This window comes from Corythoichthys intestinalis, chromosome 19, assembly GCF_030265065.1.
Source record: "Corythoichthys intestinalis isolate RoL2023-P3 chromosome 19, ASM3026506v1, whole genome shotgun sequence".
Lineage (NCBI taxonomy): Eukaryota > Metazoa > Chordata > Actinopteri > Syngnathiformes > Syngnathidae > Corythoichthys > Corythoichthys intestinalis.
In genome coordinates, this window is record NC_080413.1 from 2,656,136 (window position 1) to 2,675,803 (window position 19,668).

The 19,668-nt window shown below is 38.2% G+C and overlaps 1 protein-coding gene across 1 annotated transcript; it reads left to right on the forward strand.

Moving 5' to 3' along the window:
- Window positions 1–2,224: 2,224 nt before the first annotated feature.
- Window positions 2,225–14,686, forward strand: aldh8a1 (aldehyde dehydrogenase 8 family, member A1). The gene is made up of 7 exons (XM_057822344.1): window positions 2,225–2,462; window positions 6,396–6,543; window positions 6,893–7,048; window positions 8,625–8,774; window positions 8,848–9,104; window positions 12,413–12,574; window positions 14,122–14,686. The coding sequence occupies exons 1-7, from the start codon at window positions 2,328–2,330 to the stop codon at window positions 14,572–14,574; spliced, it is 1,461 nt and encodes a 486-aa protein (XP_057678327.1). The 5' UTR covers window positions 2,225–2,327; the 3' UTR covers window positions 14,575–14,686.
- The last annotated feature ends 4,982 nt before the right edge of the window (window positions 14,687–19,668 follow it).

A 19,668-nucleotide genomic window follows, 5' to 3' on the forward strand; every position in this document is an offset into this window, starting at 1 on the left:
TTATGATAAGTCGGGAGCAAATATTGTTCTTTTTGACACTTTGGGGGAAAACAAACACAGGCTGCGCTCATCCCACCTCTTCATTTAGTTGTCACATTAGTCAGGAAGGTTTCCCTTGAGAAAGTATGTTATTAAAATAAACAACACATTAGCTGCTGTTGACGGTGATGAAAGTCCAATCCACTTTAATTAGTGCAAAACACATTGAAATTGATCACGTTGCCACCTGAAATTTGGTCATGTTAAAACATAAAATGGATCAGTTTTTCGCTCGCAACCCTCACAGGTCAAATGGATTGGATGTCTATCGCCGTCAATGACACTGAAACGTGATCATTCACTGCCACCCTTCCCGGTTAACTCATTGGCTGCCAATGACAGCAATAGACGTCCAGTCCATTTGGAGTATTGTCACTCACAGCTAAAAAGTTAAATGAATAGTACCCTATTTTCCACACTACAGTATAAGGCGCACCTAAAAGCCTTTTCTCAAAAGCCAACAGTGCGCCTTATAATCCATATATAAACCTTATATATGGATCAATATTGGTTAATCATGGAATGACATTCCCTTTAGCACAGCTCCATCTAGTGGATGCATAACACCAGGTGCGCCTTATACTCAGATGCGCCTTCAAGTGCAGAAAATGCGGTACTTTTTTTTTTTTTTTTTTTAATTAAAAAACAACAAAAAGGTATTCTCAAGCCACATTTACATTTTTAATATGCATTTTCTCATAAAAGGTCTTAAATACTATTTTGAAAGGTCTTTAAAAATCTTGACATTACTACTTTGCTACTACTACTACTGGTAGTAGTTGTACTTCGTGCTCATTTGTATCACAGTGTGAAAGAGCTGGGAATAAATTCATATACTGTATTTTCTGCACTGGAAGGTGCACCTAAAAGCCATAATTTTTCTCAAAAGCCGACAGTGTGCCTACGAGTTCCATTTAGTGTGTGATGACCACTCAGCACAGACCTTTAAAGGCTAAAGCATATGGGGCGCCGTTTGTAAAGCAGCACATGCTGAAAATTACGGCAACATTTTCTCAAATTTAGCGCCACTCTGTGTTTAAAATGCTGTGTGAATTTATTAATTTTTTTTTTTTGCACATTTAACATAATTTAGCAACTTACATATTTATTTTTAAGTAATAAGTTTTGGACTTAAATCATAAGATTAAATCTTAAATGTAAATCATTAATTTATATCCTAAATATGCATCTCTAAATGTTAAATATATATCTTAAATCCAAATGTTAAATTGATATCCTAAATGTAAATCTTAAACATGTATCTAAATACTAAATTGAAATGTTAAATCTGGAAACGGTTGAAACTAAATATTTTGCTTAATATGCAAATTCACATGACTGGAGACCGGAAGTAACAAAATAAGAGCTGGAGCAGCTCAGACTGTTTGTTCACGTTGCTTGAAAATGAATACAACCTACTCAACGGTCAGATTTTGTACATGAAGCATTGTGAAAATAACAATATAGAATAGAATAGAAGAGAACTTTTAAGTTTCTCCTAATTTAAATTTAGTATTTAGATATATTTTTAAGAATTACTTTTAGGATATAAATTTAACATTTACATGTAAGATATATATGTAACATTTGGATTTAAGATATATTTTTAACATTTAGATTTAAGATCTATATTTAGGATATAAATTTAAGATTTACATCTAAGATTTAAATTAGATACTTCTGGATTTAAACATTCAGGCCCAATACTTATTATTTAAAAATATATTTCAAGCAAGCAACTATCAGGTGCATACTGCCACCTACTGTACAGGAGTGTGCAGCAGCCATCCGGAGGCGCACTCCTCTCACTGTTGGTTTTTAATTGGTCAATATCTTGTTCACCTGCCTAATCTTGCTTGTACTTGTGTTGCTGCCTCTAGTGCTCAAATATGGTATAGTTCCACGGCTGGTTATCTACTGCGCCAGAAGCATGAAAACAAAACTATCAATTCACAATGAGAAAAACCAAACAAAAATAATGTGTAATGCATGAGACAATTTGAATAGTAGTTGAGTAAAAACTACAGATACGTGCTGTAAAATGGAGTGAAGTAAAAAAGTAACACTTCATATTTGTACCCAGGTACTGTGACAAAGTACTTTTACTTCATTACAGTCCACCACTGATGCACATGTATAAAGGTATGTCACCAAACACACTTCCTGTGCACATTTTGTGTTTTCCTTTCATGAGTGAGAGCACAAGTTGTCAAGTGGGCGGTTGTGTATTGTCCCTCAGCGCCTCTTTTACACTTTAACTCCTTGTTTTTGGACTCTCGATCAGCGGCATGGAGCCCGGCACTTTTTTGGTTCTGGAAAACTACATTGGAGGCGAGTTCATCCCGTGCGCGAATCACATCGATTCGTACGACCCGTCCACGGGGGATGTGTACTGCAAAGTACCGGACAGTGGCCCAGAAGAGGTAGAAGATTTAACTGTTTGGATAGAACCGAGCACATTATTCTCCACTTTTTCTTTATTGCATTAGAATCACGCTTGTTGAGGATTACTAAATAAAAAGTTCTTTCTTAAAATGGTAGGAACCTTTGCTCTCTGCAGAATCAACAGGTAAGTAAATCATTAAGCGCATGCAAGGGAGTTTACGTCACGCTTCCCAGTTGATATGGATTGGATGTAGTGCTGTGCAATACGAAAAAAATGATCAAGATATTGATAAATGTCCAATTTATCTAAATTGGGAGGACAGGCTTTGAAAGCTCTTGTTTGACTGCCATTGACGGTGCTCGCTAGACGTCAAATTTATTTTGAGTGGGAGGGTCGAATGAACGAATCAATTAGTAAAGCCTGTTTTTAAAGAACCGGTTATGGTCTGACATATCACAAGAGGGCGCCAAAGCACATTACATGCATGAATGTTTTTTTAAAAAATGTTTTAAATAGCCTAATAATGACTTTTTAACCGATATCCCGGTATTTTCCAACTCCAAAAATTTGATACCGATATCAAACCTATACCGATACATGCATTCCTGTATTTAACATATTATGGCGAATTGTATTATGATACCCCATCGGATGCTTTAATCAGTATTATTCTCACATAAGAGAAGGGACGTAGTGAGTGGTGAGGAGTCTGAGGACATCTGGTGGTTGAAAACAAACTGTGTTACCCTATTAAACCGTGTTCAAGCAAATACTGTGGTGAAAATTCTTACACCAGGTTTATTGTGGGTTTTAAAAAATATTATAAAAATATTATTTAAAAAAAATCTCTCATATAGTTTTCTACTTTAATAATGAATTACCCCCCCGCCCCGTGGCTATTTCCATCTTTGTGTCCCTCTCTATAAGCAACCATATTTGTCTGTTCTCTTCACAACGTAATCTAGAAAGGTACACATCTTTAAGTTCTCCAATAATGAAACAATATTTTTGAAAAAACTGCTGATGGTGGCTCAGTGAAGATCTTATTGAGTAAGGGAGTTTTGATATAGAGGTTAAGGAAGAAAAGAGGCAAAGCCTGAGTCACAACGAGAAAGTATGATGACAGTGTTGATTTCTATTCACTATTCCTCTGTCACAATTAAAGTCTGTCACAGTCACAGCCAATTATACTGTAAAGCTGGTTAAACTGGATGTTATGTTGTTGTAAGGTTATTAAATTTTTGTTCATGTGCCCCTTTTAATCTATTAGCACATGCCCTGCCATCGTTCTCTTCACAGCCCTGCATAACAGATCCCAGGCATCTTAGTTTGGAGACAACTAATGGTCAATAAGCATAACTACTGTGCTAAGGTTTCTACATTCACTTTGAAGTTAACATGCATATTGGCCCAAAACGGATGTCGATATCATCTGATATTATTTTAAGATGCTTTTATTGACAGATATTATCGACTGCCCCATAATATTGGACAGATTACAATATGGGCTGAATGTCCAACTCATCTGAACTCGGAGGGCTGGCTTTGAATGCTCATGTTTGAGTGCCATTGACGGTGCTAAACGTCCAATTTATGAATGAACGAAAGCAATCTGGTGCGCTCTAAAAACTGTCTGGTAAACATTAGCATTGTATAGCATTTAAGATAGCGGACTTTTGCCATGCAAGTTAACCAATTGCAACAATTGGCTAACTTGCTGAGCAAAAGTCCGCTAGGAGTCCAACTGCTTTTTTAAACAAAACATAGCATTTAAGCTAGCAGATTTTTGCCATGCAAGTTAGCCAATTGCAACAATTAGCTAACAACAATTGGCTAACTTGCATGGCAAATGTCTGCTAGCTTAAATGCTATATAATGCTAATATTTACAACAATTGGCCAACGTGCATAGCAAAGGTCCGCTAGTGTAAATGCTATATAATGTTTACCAGATAGTTTCTGGTGCGCACTAGAAACAATCAGGTGCGCACCAGATAGCTTGAATCTATTTTATTTCTGTCGATGTCCCTTTAGGGCAGGGGTCGGCAATCCAAAATGTTGAAAGAGCCATATTGGACCGAAAACACAAAAAACATCTGGAGCCGCAAAAAGTTAAAAGCGTTATATAAACCTTATAATGAAGGGAACACATGTATGATGTATGTAACTATATTAGCTATATTAGCCTACAATCAAAATGAATAAGTTAGCTACAAATACATTATGAGCCTTCATGATGAAATGTTTATTTTCTCTGTAGTGCATCCTATAGAGAATGATGCACTATGTGATTACTCTGTTGTACGATGCGAATTACAATTAGAAGAAGAGAAATGTTTGTGTCATGTTTGTAATCCTACAGTAACCATATTAAAACAAAAAATATATTTCCCTCCCCCATCTTTTTCCATTTTCAAACAGTGGCGCCACCAGGGTGTGGCCAGGGGTGGCCACGGCCACCCGTATAAATTGGTTGGCCACCCCGCTTGCCAGTATATCGTTAGATTGTTGTAGCATCAGTTATGCATTTCATCCCAAATGAATGCATTTATTTTGTTTTGTTAAATGTAAGGCTGTCAAATTTATCGCGTTAACGGGCGGTAATTAATTTTTTAAAAAATTAATCAAGTGAAAATATTTATTGCAATTAACACATTCGCAGTACGACTCATTCACGCATTGCCGCAAACAGCCTACAATGGCGCCCCTTTACTTCAATACAGAGATAAGGGGCAGTGTCAAGTGAGTGGAGTAGATAAAAGCATTCATTGGGGCCGTGCTTTTCATTGGCAACAGCTTTGTCATCTCTCCCCCAGCAACTATAAATATTGTGGGAAGCGACGTGGGGAAGAATGACAGGAGTTGATCTTTTTCTTAACACCCTGTAGTGTATCCAACGCAGAGAAGATATAGCATTTGCAGCCACCACCCACAGTCATGGTTGCACCACTTCCCATCATGCATTTGGGCAGAACAGTTAAGTCGCTACAGTATCATTTACTGAAAGCTCAACAAATACACTAGATGGCAATATTTAGTCACAATATACAAACTCACATTTGTCCTTTAAGAATTACAAGTCTTTCTATCCGTGGATCTCTTTCACAGAAAGAATGTTCATAATGTTAATGCCATCTTGTGGGTTTATTGTTATAATAAACAAATACAGTACTTATGTACCGTATGTTGAATGTATATATCCGCCTTGTGTCTTATCTTTCCATTCCAACAATAATTTACAGAAAAATATGGCATATTTTAGAGATGGTTTGAATTGCGATTAATTACGATTAATTCATTTTTAAGCTGTGATTAACTCGATAAAAAATTTTAATCGTTTGACAGCTCTAGTTAAATGTACAGCTTATGCCTAATATATACTACATAACACAATAAAACAGAATTGTTGTGGAACTCAAAATGTTGACTGGACAGTTACGGACTATGCACATGATGAAATCATTAGTAACATCAAATATTACACAATCCACCAAAATATATCGGTAGCCGTGTCCTTAAGTCTTTCTGATAGTTTTCCCCTGACCTTTTTACTGCAATAATATAATGAAAACCTGAAATTATGGCTTTAGTTTTGGCCACCCCAAGATTTTAAGTGGCCCCATCTGGCCACCCCTATGAAAAATTTCTGGAGGCACCACTGTTTTCAGACATTTTTGAAAAAGCTCCAGGGACCCATTAGGGAAGCGCTAAAGAGCCGTATGTGGCTCTAGAACTGCTGGTTGCTGACCCCCGCTTTCGGGGCTCTGTACAAATGAATAATTAAATCCTGTTTTTTAGGCAACAGTTATGGCCTGACATGACACAAGAGGGCGCCAAAGCACATTACATGCATTATATATTTTGGGCACTCATTTACCTCATTGGCTAGTGCCAATGAGTTGACATGGACTATTTATAATGGAAAATTTTGGTTATCCTTCCGGTTTGAAATGTCATCTTGATTCCGTCAGGTGGAGGCGGCGGTGGCCGCAGCCAAGAAGGCTTTCCCGGGCTGGGCGGCTCGCAGCCCGGAGCAGAGGGCTGAGGTCCTCAACAAGATGGCCGACTTGATCGAGACCCACCTGGAGGAGTTAGCGCAGGCCGAGTCCAAAGACCAAGGTCAGATGAGACTGGGTCCGTGTACAGAGTAGGGGTGTGACAAAATATCAAAATGGTGATACTAGGGCTGCAGTTGTCGATTATTTTAGTAATCGAGTAATCGGTTTACAAACATTTAATACCTTGCAGATTAAAAAAAATTCTTCTATTTATTAGTTGTTTGCAGAATGATATCGTGAGTTTTGTATCGCAAATTATATCGTCTCATGAGGTACCCAGAGGTTCCCAACCCTAGTACCAAGCCATGTGGTACACCTTAGTGGGGGCGTGTTAACCACTTATAGGACACTCATTTTTCGGGGAGGGTCTATTTATTTATTATGTTGTTTGAATGTTGCAAAATCTCCAGGCAAAACGTTGACGTTCGCCCGGACAGTGGACATTCCGCGATCGGCATACAACTTCCGCTTCTTCGCCTCTTCAGTGCTGCACCACACCAACGACTGCAGCCAGATGGACCACCTGGGCTGCCTCAACTACACTGTGCGCTGCCCCGTGGGAGTGGGTAAGATACAGTTTCCAATTTCTACACTGTAAGAAAAGAACATTCCCAAATCATTGTGCTAAGTTAATATTTTAATGAGCTCAAATTTTGAAGTTGTTTCACACTCGCGGCAGCCTAGTGTGAAAAGCGGCCCAAGGCAAGCACAAAACGGGACGACCTACATAGGCTGACGTAGATGCGGTCAGGAAATAAAAAGTGGGTGGACTCCAGCAAACCTATTTACTATAGTCCCAAGCACCAATGCATTTATTTTTCATTGTTGCACCAGAAAACAGCAACTTAACCCATTTCAAGGAGTAGGGAGTATTATAATAACCATGTAAAAAGTTTTACTAGTTCAGTGAGAACGTGAATTCTTTTTTGTCATTCATGAACTACATTTCCACAAAAACGCACATTGAGTTTAGCAAAGAGAAGTGTGAGTCATTTTTCGAGTGTATCTGACCTTGTGAAACTATATCATTTATAGAGGTTGCGACGGCCGTGATTTGTGTGTATCCGTCTGCCGAAACAGCCTGATAGCACAGATATCAGTACGCCTGCCCTCCTGTTATTGGATGCGTTGTTGATGTCAGAACAGGTTTTGGGCCCTGCACCTTGACGAAAATTCACTCAAGATTCACTGCTCCAAAATGGCCACCGCCCCCTTTCAACTTTCGACGAGAAGTCCCCTCCCACACAGGGGCGGAACTTAGGGGGGTGCTTGGGATGCGACCACACCTGGGCCCAGGCCTCTGAGGGGCCCGGTTTGTAGACATCAAGTGGGTGTTGTTGGGAGGGGTCTGTGAAAAAATTTCCACATGACCCCGCCCCCCCCCCCCCCCCACACACACACACACACACAAACACGCACACACACACACACACACAGAGGTTGCAAAACTAATCGGTTAAAATAGATGAATAAATTAGATAAATTTGATAATTGATCTCTGAGCAGTCCCGTTTGGGTCCTTGTTTGTGTGTAATGTGAGGCTGTGCACGTGCACGCCAGTGATTTCAGCAAGAGAGAGAGAGTTCCCTGCTACACTCAGGTTTGGTTACTAAATCAATAATATTACAAAGTGTCGAGATAGATTGTCTTTTGTGTTGTTAGATACAGTCAGTGGAGAGTAAATGATAGCAATTGTATTGTTTATATTCTTTGTTGATGAGACGTTACTAGTTAGCACAGAGTGCTAAGCTAGTTAGCGATTATGCTCATCAGTGTTTTAAGTACCGGTATCTGTTTGTATTGTGTTTTGGAGAAGCACATTCGCACTTAACTTATTGTTAGATCGTAAAGTTGTCTCATTTCTCTTTATAAAGAAACCACACACAAAAACCCATTCATATAACATTCTCGACAATCAATTCAGGGAGTCCCGTTTATGCTTATCGTACCCGGGCCCTGTTCACATTTGTGCCGCCACTGCTCCCACATATACAATGAATGGGTTACCACGCCCCCTTTTACACCGGACTGCCACTAGTACGAAACGGCCTTTATTGCCGGTAACTTCTTTTGAGTAGTGTCGTCCCTTACCTGGCTATATATCTGAATTTTATTTTAATTGTAATGTTGGTTATGTGGTAGCTGGCCTAATCAGCCCGTGGAATCTTCCTCTGTACCTGCTGACGTGGAAGATCGCACCCGCCATTGCCGCGGGCAACACAGTGGTCGCTAAACCCAGCGAGATGACCTCTGTGACCGCCTGGATGATGTGCAAGCTGATGCGGGAAGCCGGTAGGCCTGCCTTGAGATTCCAACTGATTGGACGTCTATTGCCGTCAATGGCGTTAAAAGATAAATCTTCCAGGCGTTCCTCCTGGCGTGGTGAACATCGTATTTGGGACAGGCCCGCGCGCAGGAGATGCCTTAGTAAGCCACCCCGACGTGCCCCTCATCTCTTTCACGGGCTCCACGGCGACGGCGAGGCTCATCACCGAGCGCAGCGCCCCCTACTGTAAGAAGCTGTCGCTGGAGCTCGGCGGCAAGAACCCGGCTATTATTTTCGCCGACGCCGATTTGGACCGCTGCGTTGAGACCACCGTCCGATCCAGCTTTTCCAATCAGGTGAGTCGTTTTGGTACAGAATACTACAAATTGTTCCCGGGTTACGACGTACTCGACTTATTCGATTTCGACTTTACGACGGCGGAGTCTCGTCCGCCATTTTGTCTCCAGTCATTTTTTTTGTGTTTGTTTTTTTTAGTCGCATAAACAGTACCTTATTGTACCTCACAGTATCTTATTTTTTACTTTACTTTAGTGGTGCAACGATTAATCAATTAACTCGAGTAATTCGATTAGTAAAAAGATTCAAATTTAATTTTGCTGCTTCGAGTATTCATTAATTAAAGTGGCGTTGTAAGTGTTTGCATTTATTTGTATTGATTTGGGTGGGTACACTTCCCTCTAGTGGGAACAGTAAATATGACATAACTTATTTCACATGGCTGAATCCTGCTGCTCCCTGTTAAGACCAACATAAGTCAAAAACATACGTTTTTGTTTGAGCTAATGGTTTTTAATGCATTCGTAATTTAGTTTTTAGGTACTGAATATTTAGTTGTTTTTTCGTGGGAATGTGTGTTTGAACCATTTGTTAAGAACATTGTAAAAAAAAAAAAAAAAGAAAAGTGCATTTTATTATAGCATTTAAGCTAGCAGACATTTGCTATGTAAGTTAGTCAGTTGTTCTTTTGTTGTACTTAGATCCTCATTTATTTATTGTTTTATACCGTTTGAGGCTCAGGTATTCTAATTTTTTATGTTCCTTATCCGATTACTCGATTATTCGAACTAAGTAGTTCATCGATTAATTGACTACTAAAATAATCAATACGTGCCCTAGTTTTACTTCATTACTATGACGTGTTCTGTCCTCACTGAAGTTGCTCAGTTTTAGACATCAAACAATTGTGCTTTTGAAGCTTTTGACTTCACTTTTGAAAATTTGTAAAGCTATAACACACATATATGCACTTATGTTTAAAACGGCACGCAATTTAACAATAAAACACTTGACACAAAACAATTGGTGTTCGAATGTCTATCTAGTCTGATCAATATGTAAATTTAGTGGATTAAATTAGCGTAATTTGCCTGACAAAAGTCTGCTAGCTTAAATGTTACGAATGCTAACGTATTTACAATTCTCATAGCAAATCGCTCACACGTACCTGCACAAACTGTAGGTGTAAACTTAATTTCATAATGCATACACAAACATATATTAGCTGAAACAACTTACAGATTTATGTGGGCCAAACCATGGCGAAACTGTCCTTTATTCATGTCAGACGACAATCTGCTCCTCGGTCGTAAGGCGACAGTCCAAGCAGACTCAACGCTACCACCAGAAGGCAGTGTATCCTCCATCATTAAACAAAATACAATACTTTTGGACTTTTTGGATAGCTATTTCGGGGTGCTTAAAGGGTTAATTCCGACTTATGTTACGTTGCCAGTGTAGGAACGGAACTCATTCTTGCCCCGGGGACTACCTTTATATGAAAAAGGTGATACATCATGATACTTTGGAGCTCAAGAGGTTGTTTTTCACATTTCACACGTTTTTCTGACATTTAAAATGAAAGGAAAATTTGGATGTGCATAGCCGTCAATGGCATGGATGCGCATGGCCTTCAAAACTGCCATATAGCCCCCAAAAATGCTACATACCCCCTCAAAATGTGACACACCAAAATCCATTTTGCCACATGGCAAAAAAAATGCCACATGTCAAAATCCATTTTGCCACATGGCAAAAAAAATGCCCCATGGCAAAATCCATTTTGCCACAAGGCAAAAAAAAATGCCACATGTCAAAATCCATTTTGCCACATGGCAAAAAAAATGCCCCATGGCAAAATCCATTTTGCCACATGGCTAAAAAAAAAGCTACATTGGAAAATCCATTTTGCCACCCGAAAAAAAGAATGTTTCATGGCAAAATCCATTTTGCCACATGGCGAAAAAATGCCACATGGCAAAAAAAAATGCCACAAGGCAAAATCCATTTCGCCACATGGCAAAAAAAATGCCACATGCAAAGTCAATTTTGTCACACAGCAAAAAATGCCACATTGAAAAATCCATTTTGCCACCCGACAAAAAAAATTGCTTCATGGCAAAATCCATTTTGCCACATGGCGAAAAAATGCCACATGGCAAAAAAAATGCAACATGGCAAAACCCATTTTGCCACATGGCAAAAAAAATGCCACATGGCAAAATCCATTTTGCCACATGGCAAAAAAAATGCCACATGCAAAGTCAATTTTGTCACACGGCAAAAAATGCCACATCGAAAAATCCATTTTGCCACCCGACAAAAAAAATTGCTTCATGGCAAAATCCATTTTGCCACATGGCGAAAAAATGCCACATGGCAAAAAAAATGCAACATGGCAAAACCCATTTTGCCACATGGCAAAAAAAATGCCACATGGCAAAATCCATTTTGCCACATGGCAAAAAAAATGCCACATGCAAAGTCAATTTTGTCACACGGCAAAAAAAATGCCATATTGGAAAATCCATTTTGCCACCTGACATAAAAATGGCACATGGCAAAATCCATTTTGCCACATGGCGAAAAAATGCCAAATGGAAAAATCCATTTTGCCACATGGCAAAAAAATGCCACCTGGCCCTAAAAAATGCTATATACGCCCCCAAGAAAATGTGACAAACCAAAATCCATTTTGCCACCCGACAAAAAAAAATGCTTCAAGGCAAAATCCATTTTGCCACATGACGAAAAAATGCCACATGGCAAAAAAAAATGCCACATGCAAAGTTCATTTTGCCACACGGCAAAAAAATGCCACATGCAAAGTTCATTTTGCCACACGGCAAAAAAATGCCACATTGGAAAATCCATTTTGCCACCTGACATAAAAATGGCACATGGCAAAATGCGTTTTGCCACATGGCAAAAAAAATCTCACTTGTCAAAATCCGTTTTGCCACATGGTAAAAAAATGCCACATGGCAAAATCCATTTTGCCACAAGGCAAATACTACTTTTGCTTCTCGGCCCTGCTGGAGGGAACCCAGGGAGTGGACTACCTTTACTTGGTGTGACTTGAGTGCAGTGAGCACGCTTTCCCACATGAGGGCGGTAAAGGATTTTTGGAAAGAGATTCAAGCGGTAAATAAAAAAATAAAATACAGTACAGTACAACATTTTTAAAAAGCCCTAAAAATATGGAGAATTTTCGGGTTATTTCCTTGTCTGCCACTGACGGATGTATACATTCAATTGATTTTGACTGGGAAAGGGCAAATGACCCCACGCATTTGGCATTACAGCATCATGTGAATTTTTAAAACGGTGAGAATTGGTAGTGAATGAGTTGAATATGTTTTCCCAGGGAGAAATCTGCTTGTGCACTAGTCGCATTTATGTGGAGCGGAGTATTTACTCGACGTTTTTGGAGAAGTTTGTGGCCGCCGCCAAGAAATGGAAGACCGGTGTGCCTTCTGATCCCGACTGCAGCAATGGTGCACTCATCAGCAAGGAGCACTTGGAAAAGGTCACATAGCTCTTTTGCCAGCATTTGTACTTTAAAATAAAAAGGAAAAAAGTAGTACTGTAATTTCCGCTCTATAAGGCGCTTTAGGAGTATAGGGCGCAACCTCAATGAATATTTTGAAAGTATTTTCATATATAAGACACACCGCATAAGGCGCAGAGGTAGTAGCAGTAGTGGTAGTAATGGTTGAGTCTTGCATCCACTAGATAGAGCTGCGCTGAAGGGAATGTCATGCCATGATTAATCAATATTGATACATATTTTAGGCGCCTTGGATTATAGGGCGCACTGTCGGCTTTTGAGAAAATTGAAAGCTTTTAGGTGCGCCTTATAGTGCGGAAAATGTGGTAAATATTTTCTTTTTTCATATATTTCCTAAATTTAAAAACAAAAAGGGAAGACAAAAAATGTCAGAGTGAAGATTAAAAATTTGATCAAATTTTGTGAATGTTATTTTTAATGGATAAACAACATTTGTTTTGGTTGGAAAAACATACTTTTTTGTATTTATTTCTTCTTTAAAATTTGGAGCAAATTTGGAGACGAGCTAACGTTTTTGGAGTTAAAACCTTTCTAGTAATTTTATTCAATTTTCTCATGTAGTAGAAGTGCAAAATTATTCAATATTTTTGGATAAACATGCAATTTTTTGCAGTCAGGCCAAAGTTTCACGTGTCAAAGTATTATGTATTTTTGACATAAAGTTTTTTTATTTTGTTAATTTCATTTGAAAAAACGGGGGAAATGTTTATTTTATTATGTATTAGTTTTATTTTTTAAATTTTTTTTAAAGAAAATATTTTAAAGTCTTTTTTAATTGAAAAATACATCTAAAATGGAAATATAATATATATATATTATTAAAAAAAGAAAAGGAAGTATAGAAAATTAATATACACAGATTTTAAAATAGAAAAGTCAATAAAAACTAATATTTACTTTATTTATTTTGTCCACCGGCGTTGCTAAAATTGACCAAAACTGAAGTTACCTAGTGTTGCTTTAAAACAGGAATATCCTATTTTGTGTATTGTTAAAAAAAAAAAAAAAAAGTAAATAGTCTCCTTTTTATTTAAATCCTAATTCTTCAAATAATTATTTTTCATTAAAAATATTTTTTTTTAAATAATGAATTTTCTATTTAGGAAAAACAAAGGCAAAAAGCAGTTAATCTAAAAAAATATTAAATTTTTTCTATTTAAGAAAATCAAGGTTAAAAGCAGTTAATTACTTTTTTTTTTTTTTTAATGTTCATTTGATTTTAAAAAATACTAACTCTTACTCTTTTAATTATTCTTAAAAAACATTTTTTTAAGGGAAACAATTTTAATGATTCTCTTTCCTAAAATAGGAATCTCTCAATTTCCAAAATGTTTACAACAGAAAAGTACAAATTCTCCTTTTTATTTACTTTTTTTTTTTTTTATTCTTAATGATCATTTTCTTGTATCTATTAAATTTGGAAAAACAAACCAATCACAATAGTCTTTTGTGGCTGCCATTTCCCCCCCCCCTTCCGCACATTTTAACGATATAACTTTGTCTAGGTCCGCGGCTTCGTGGCCCTGGCCAAATCGGAAGGCGCCACGGTGCACTGCGGCGAAGGTGTGGACCCTCTAAACCTCCCCCGCCGCAACGCTGGCGGCTACTTCATGCCCACCACCGTCATCTCCGGCGTCTCCCGTAAATCCCGCGTCACGCAGGAGGAGATCTTCGGCCCGGTGACCTGCGTGGCCCCCTTCGACGACGAGGAGGGGGCGCTGGCCGAGGCCAACGGGGTGCGCTACGGGCTGGCCGCCACCGTGTGGTCGCGGGACGTGGCCCGGGTGCACCGCGTGGCCGCCCGTCTTCAGTCCGGTCTGGTGTGGGCCAACTGCTGGCTGGTGAGGGATCTCAAGCTACCTTTCGGAGGCGTCAAGAACTCCGGCGTCGGCAGGGAAGGCGGCAAGGATTCCTACCACTTCTTCACCGACGTCAAGACCGTCACCGTCAAGCACTGAAAGGTCGTTTTAACTATACTGAGATTAATATATATAAAAAACATCACAGTGTCACATAACTACGTAACTTTATGAGTAAAAAGTGCTGGCCAAAAGTATTGGCACCCCTGCAATTCTGTCAGGTAATGCTTAATTTCTCCCAGAAAATGATTGCAATTACAAATGCTTTGGTAGTAATATCTTCAGTTATTTTGCTTGCTATGAAAAAACACAAACGAGAATGGGGGAAAAAAAAAAAAAAAAGATCATTTTACACAAAACTCCAAAAATGGGCCGGACAAAAGTATTGGCACCATCGCCCTAATACTTGGTAGCGCAACCTTTAGACGAAATAAATGCGACCAACTACTTCCGGGATCCATCAGTGAGTTTCTTACAATGCTCTGCTGGAATTTTAGACCATTCTACTTTGGCCAACTGCTCCAGGTCTCTGAGATTTGAAGGGTGCCATTTTCAGATCTCTCCACAGGTGTTCTATGGGATTCAGATCTGGCCACTATAGAAGTCTCCAGTGCTTTCTCTCAAACCATTTTCTAGTATGTTTTGGGTCATTGTCTTGCTGGAAGACCCATGACCTCTGAGGGAGACCCAGTTTTCTCCCACTGGACCCTACATTATGCTGCAAAATTTGTTGGTCGTCTTCAGACTTCATAATGTCACACACACGGTCAAGCAGTCCAGTGTCAGAGGCAGCAAAGCAACCCCAAAACATCAGGGAACCTTCGCCATGTTTGACTATGGGGACCGTGTTCTTTTCTTTGAAGGCCTCGTTTTTTTTTCCTGTAAACTCTGTCAGGGTTCACTAAATCCGGACCTCGGAGCCACTTTTCCTGTCATGTTTTCCATTTCTCCCTCCTCCAACACACCTGAATAAAATAATCAGGATCATTACCAGGCTTCTGGAGAGGTTGCTGATGACATAATCATTTGATTCAGGTGTGTTGGGGGAGAGAGACGTGGAAAACACGGCAGGATAGATGGAATCAAGGTCCAGATTTGGTGAACCCTGCTCTATGTTGATGCCTTTTCCCAAAAAGCTATAATTTTGTCTCTCTGACCAGAGAACATTCTTCCAAAAGGTTTTTGGCTTTCTCAGGTAAGTTCTGGCAAACTCCAGCCAGGCTTTTTTTATGTCTCTGGCTCAGAAGTGGGGTCTTCCTGGGTATAGAGTCCCTTTTCATTCAGACGCCAACAGACAGTAGGGATTGACAATGTTGTACCCTCGGACTGCGGGACAGCTTGAACTTGTTTGGATGTTAGTCGAGGTTGTTTATCCACCATCCACACAAAGTTTTGTTGAAATCTCTCGTCAGATTTTCTTTTCCGTCCACATCTAGGAAGGTTAGCCACAGTGCCATGGGCTTTACAATTATTGATGACACTGCGCACGGTAGACCCAGGAACATTCAGGTCTTTGGAGATGGACTTGGAGCCTTAATATTGCCCATGCTTCCTCACAATTTTTCTTCTCAAGTCCTCAGACAGTTCTTTGGTCTTCTTTCTTTTCTCCATGATCAATGTGGTACACAGGACAGAGGGTGAGTCATCTTGAATCCATTTTAACTGGCTGCGAGTGTGATTTAGTCATTGCCATCACCTGTTATGTGCCACAGGTGCTGTTAATGGCACAAATTAGAGAAGCACCACATGATTTTTCAAACGGTGCTAATACTTTTTTCCGGCCCATTATTTGGAGTTTTGTATAAAATGATAATGATTGAATTTTTTTTTCTCCATTTTCTTTTGTGTTTTTTCATTGAAGGCAAAATCAATGAAGATATTACTACCAAAGCATTTGTAATTGCAATCATTTTCTGGGAGAAATTGAGCATTATTTGGCAGAATTGCAGGGGTGCCAACACTTTTGGACAGCACTTTACGTAAAGTCAGGGCCGGCCCAGGCCATTTGGGGGCCCTAAGCAAAATAATGCAAAGGGGCCCATGTTTTTGGCCCACCATTTCGTCACAGTGTACTGTGAAACCCATACATGCAATCCAACCCATACGTCCATATTTTGTATATTAATCAGATTTAGTTGCACTGCATACTTCAAACGTCTCACCCCAAATGATTGTCAGTACTTACAGTAGATAGCGCCAAACCTTTTTCTAAAAGAGGAAAGAAAGAAGTGAAGGAAGAACTTTTATTTTTTAAAGCTTGTAATCAAGTATCAAAACTCACAAAAGTCAAATAAAGTAAACTGTAGTAAACAAAATTGAATATAAATTAAACAATTGCCAGATTGAGGGCCCCTTATTGGTCAGGGGCCCTAAGCAGCTGCATAGTCTGCGTATAGGCTGGGCCGGCCCTGCGTAAAGTCTTAATACCACGTAATCTTACATAATATTACAAGAAGTCAGAATGTACGAAATATTACAAGGAAAACTCATACAACTTTAATCGTAATATTTCAGCATATGACTGTATGATTGTATTATTACTTTTTTCTCAAATTATTACAACGTACGACTTTTTTCTCGTCTTTTACAAGTAATTCCGGGTCTCCTTCAAATAATTTGTGAGATGGGTCTTAAATTTCATTCATTATGGTCTTTAAAAAGTCTTCAAAAGTCTTAAATTTGGCTTGTTGAAGCCTGCAGAGACACTGACATATCTACGGCCCCGATGTCAAAATAAAAGCATGGGATTTTGCACGTATAGTATGAATGAGTTAAAACGTGCTCATCAGGCCGACCAGCTGGACATTTGACACCTCTGAGTTAAATCATGTTTTTTTGTTGTCTTTTTACATGCAGAAATTCATGATTTTCGGCCAAATTGACAATGACTGTTATCTCACTGCCGTCTAGTGGATAATAAATGAATTACGTCCAAAAGAAATGGGAATCAATGTTTTGTTTGTTTTTTTTTGGGGGGGGGATATTCCACCATTCAAGAGAAAATGGCAATTTAGGACCCAAATGTTGTATGACAAGAATACAAAAGGTAATTTTGCAACGGTAGTTGTAATAGAAATATTTTGAAGACTCATATTTTTATATTGAAGTAATTCTTGAAGGGAAAACCAACCTATACTTTTAAAGTGATAAATATTGTGCTACATTATTTTGTTGGAAAATCCTAGTTGACAACCAGTCCTAATAAACAACTAGAAATGTCCTCAATTGGAGTCAAGTGCAACTACTGTATCCACTAATCAGGTTATGTCATTCTGTCATAGGACGCAGTGACAATTTAAGACATTTTACAATGTTGACAAGAGGACTTTGTCACTTTCCCACTTCACGCTTTGCGTACTCGGGTCAAGTCCGCTTTGTGTTCTGGGAAGATTCTTGACCTGAGCTGCTGACGTAAGACAGGTGAATTAAGACTAACCCGTGTCACGACATCATTCTTATAAACCAAATAGAAATGACCCCAAGTTACCTATGTTGGCCTACATATGGCGCTTGACAACAAGTCTGAACATTGAACTAAACAAAAAAGATGGGAGACGGCGGCGGTGGGTGCTGATTGGTCGGAATCCAACTGGTTTTGGTGGTCCGACCGGATGCCAGAGTAAGTCTAGTCTCAATCTTTCCAGTACTTTTCTGTGAATACGTAGAAACAAACAAGCAGCAGTGAAAACTGGAGCTCCTCACATAAACATGCAATGGTAGTTTGGGTAAAACTGAAAAAGTCTGATACTTTATGGTAACAAAATATTTTAACACGTGACACTTTGACGTGATTGTATATTCCAAATATATGTAATATTTCTCCACCTCTAATGCATTATCAAATTAGTCAAATTATAAGAATGGTTTTAGACCCTCAAAAATGACCTCTGCCAAATTTGGACAAAATTTACATTTTCAATTTTTTTTCCCCAGTCAAAAATGTTTTTTTCCCACCTTACCCAAAATATTTTTTGTCCCCTCTAAAATGACCTCACCCAAATTTGCTCAAAATGTCAATTTTTAAACATTTTTAGCTCGTCCCCAAATTTGCTCAAAATTTAAGAAAAAAAAATGTAAATACAAAAATTATGATTTTCCTACCTAAACAAATTTTGTTCGTACCTTAAAAATGATCTCCACCAAATTTGTTCAAAATTTTCATTTTCACTCCTACATTTTTTTAGGAGAAAGGTTTTAACCTCAAAAATATTTTTAGACCTTCAAAAATGATCTCTGCCAAATTTGCTCAAAATATACATTTTCAAGCAACAATTTTTTTAAATTAAAAAAATATTTTTTTTCTCCTTACAAATACTAAATATATTTTGTACTCCAAAATGACCTCCCCTAAATTTGCTCAAAATTGAAAGAAAAAAAAAAAAAAGTAAATACAATAAATGTTTTTCCTACCCAAAAAATTTTAGAGCAAATTTGGGGTAGGTCATTTTGGAGTGGAAAAACTATTTTGTCTAAATAAAGAGAAAAGAATATTTTTTCTCGCCAAAAAATAACTCAAAAATGTATATTTTGAGCAAATTTGGCAGAGGTCATTTTTGAGGGGCTAATAGTATTTTTGGGGGTTAAAACTTTTCTCTTAAAAAATGTAGGAGTGAAAATTAAAATTTTGAGAAAATTTGGTGGCGATCATTTTAAGGGTTGAACAAAATTTGGCAAGACAAAATATCTTTTCTACGCCAAGATAACCTCCCTCAAATTTGCTCAAAATTGAGAAAAAAAAGTAAATACAATCAGTATGTTTTTCTACCAAAACAAATTTTGTTCAACCCTTAAAATGATTTCCACCAAATTTTTTCAAAAAAAATTTCACTCCTACATTTTTTAAGAGAAAAGTTTTCACCCCAAAAATACTTTTAGCCCCTCAAAAATGACCTCTGCCAAATTTGGGCAAAATTTACATTTTCAAGCAACAATTTTCTTTCCCAGTCAAAAATGTTTTTTTCCCACCTTACCCAAAATATTTTTTGTTCCCTCTAAAATGACCTCACCCAAATTTGCTCAAAATGTCAATTTTTAAACATTTTTAGCTTGTCCCCAAATTTGCTCAAAATTTAAGAAAAGAAAAGTAAACACAAAAATGATGATTTTCCTACCAAAACAAATTTTGTTCATACTTTAAAAATGATCTCCACCAAATTTGTTCAAAATGTTCATTTTTACTCCTACATTTTTTAG

Excerpts from the sequence above, each read along its gene's own strand:
- aldh8a1 (XM_057822344.1), top strand. The coding sequence starts at position 2,328 with ATGGAGCCCGGCACTTTTTTGGTTCTGGAAAACTACATTGGAGGCGAG. Across the intron at positions 6,544-6,892 it reads GGCCGAGTCCAAAGACCAAG|GCAAAACGTTGACGTTCGCC; the intron begins GTCAGATGAGAC and ends CAAAATCTCCAG. Across the intron at positions 12,575-14,121 it reads GCAAGGAGCACTTGGAAAAG|GTCCGCGGCTTCGTGGCCCT; the intron begins GTCACATAGCTC and ends AACTTTGTCTAG.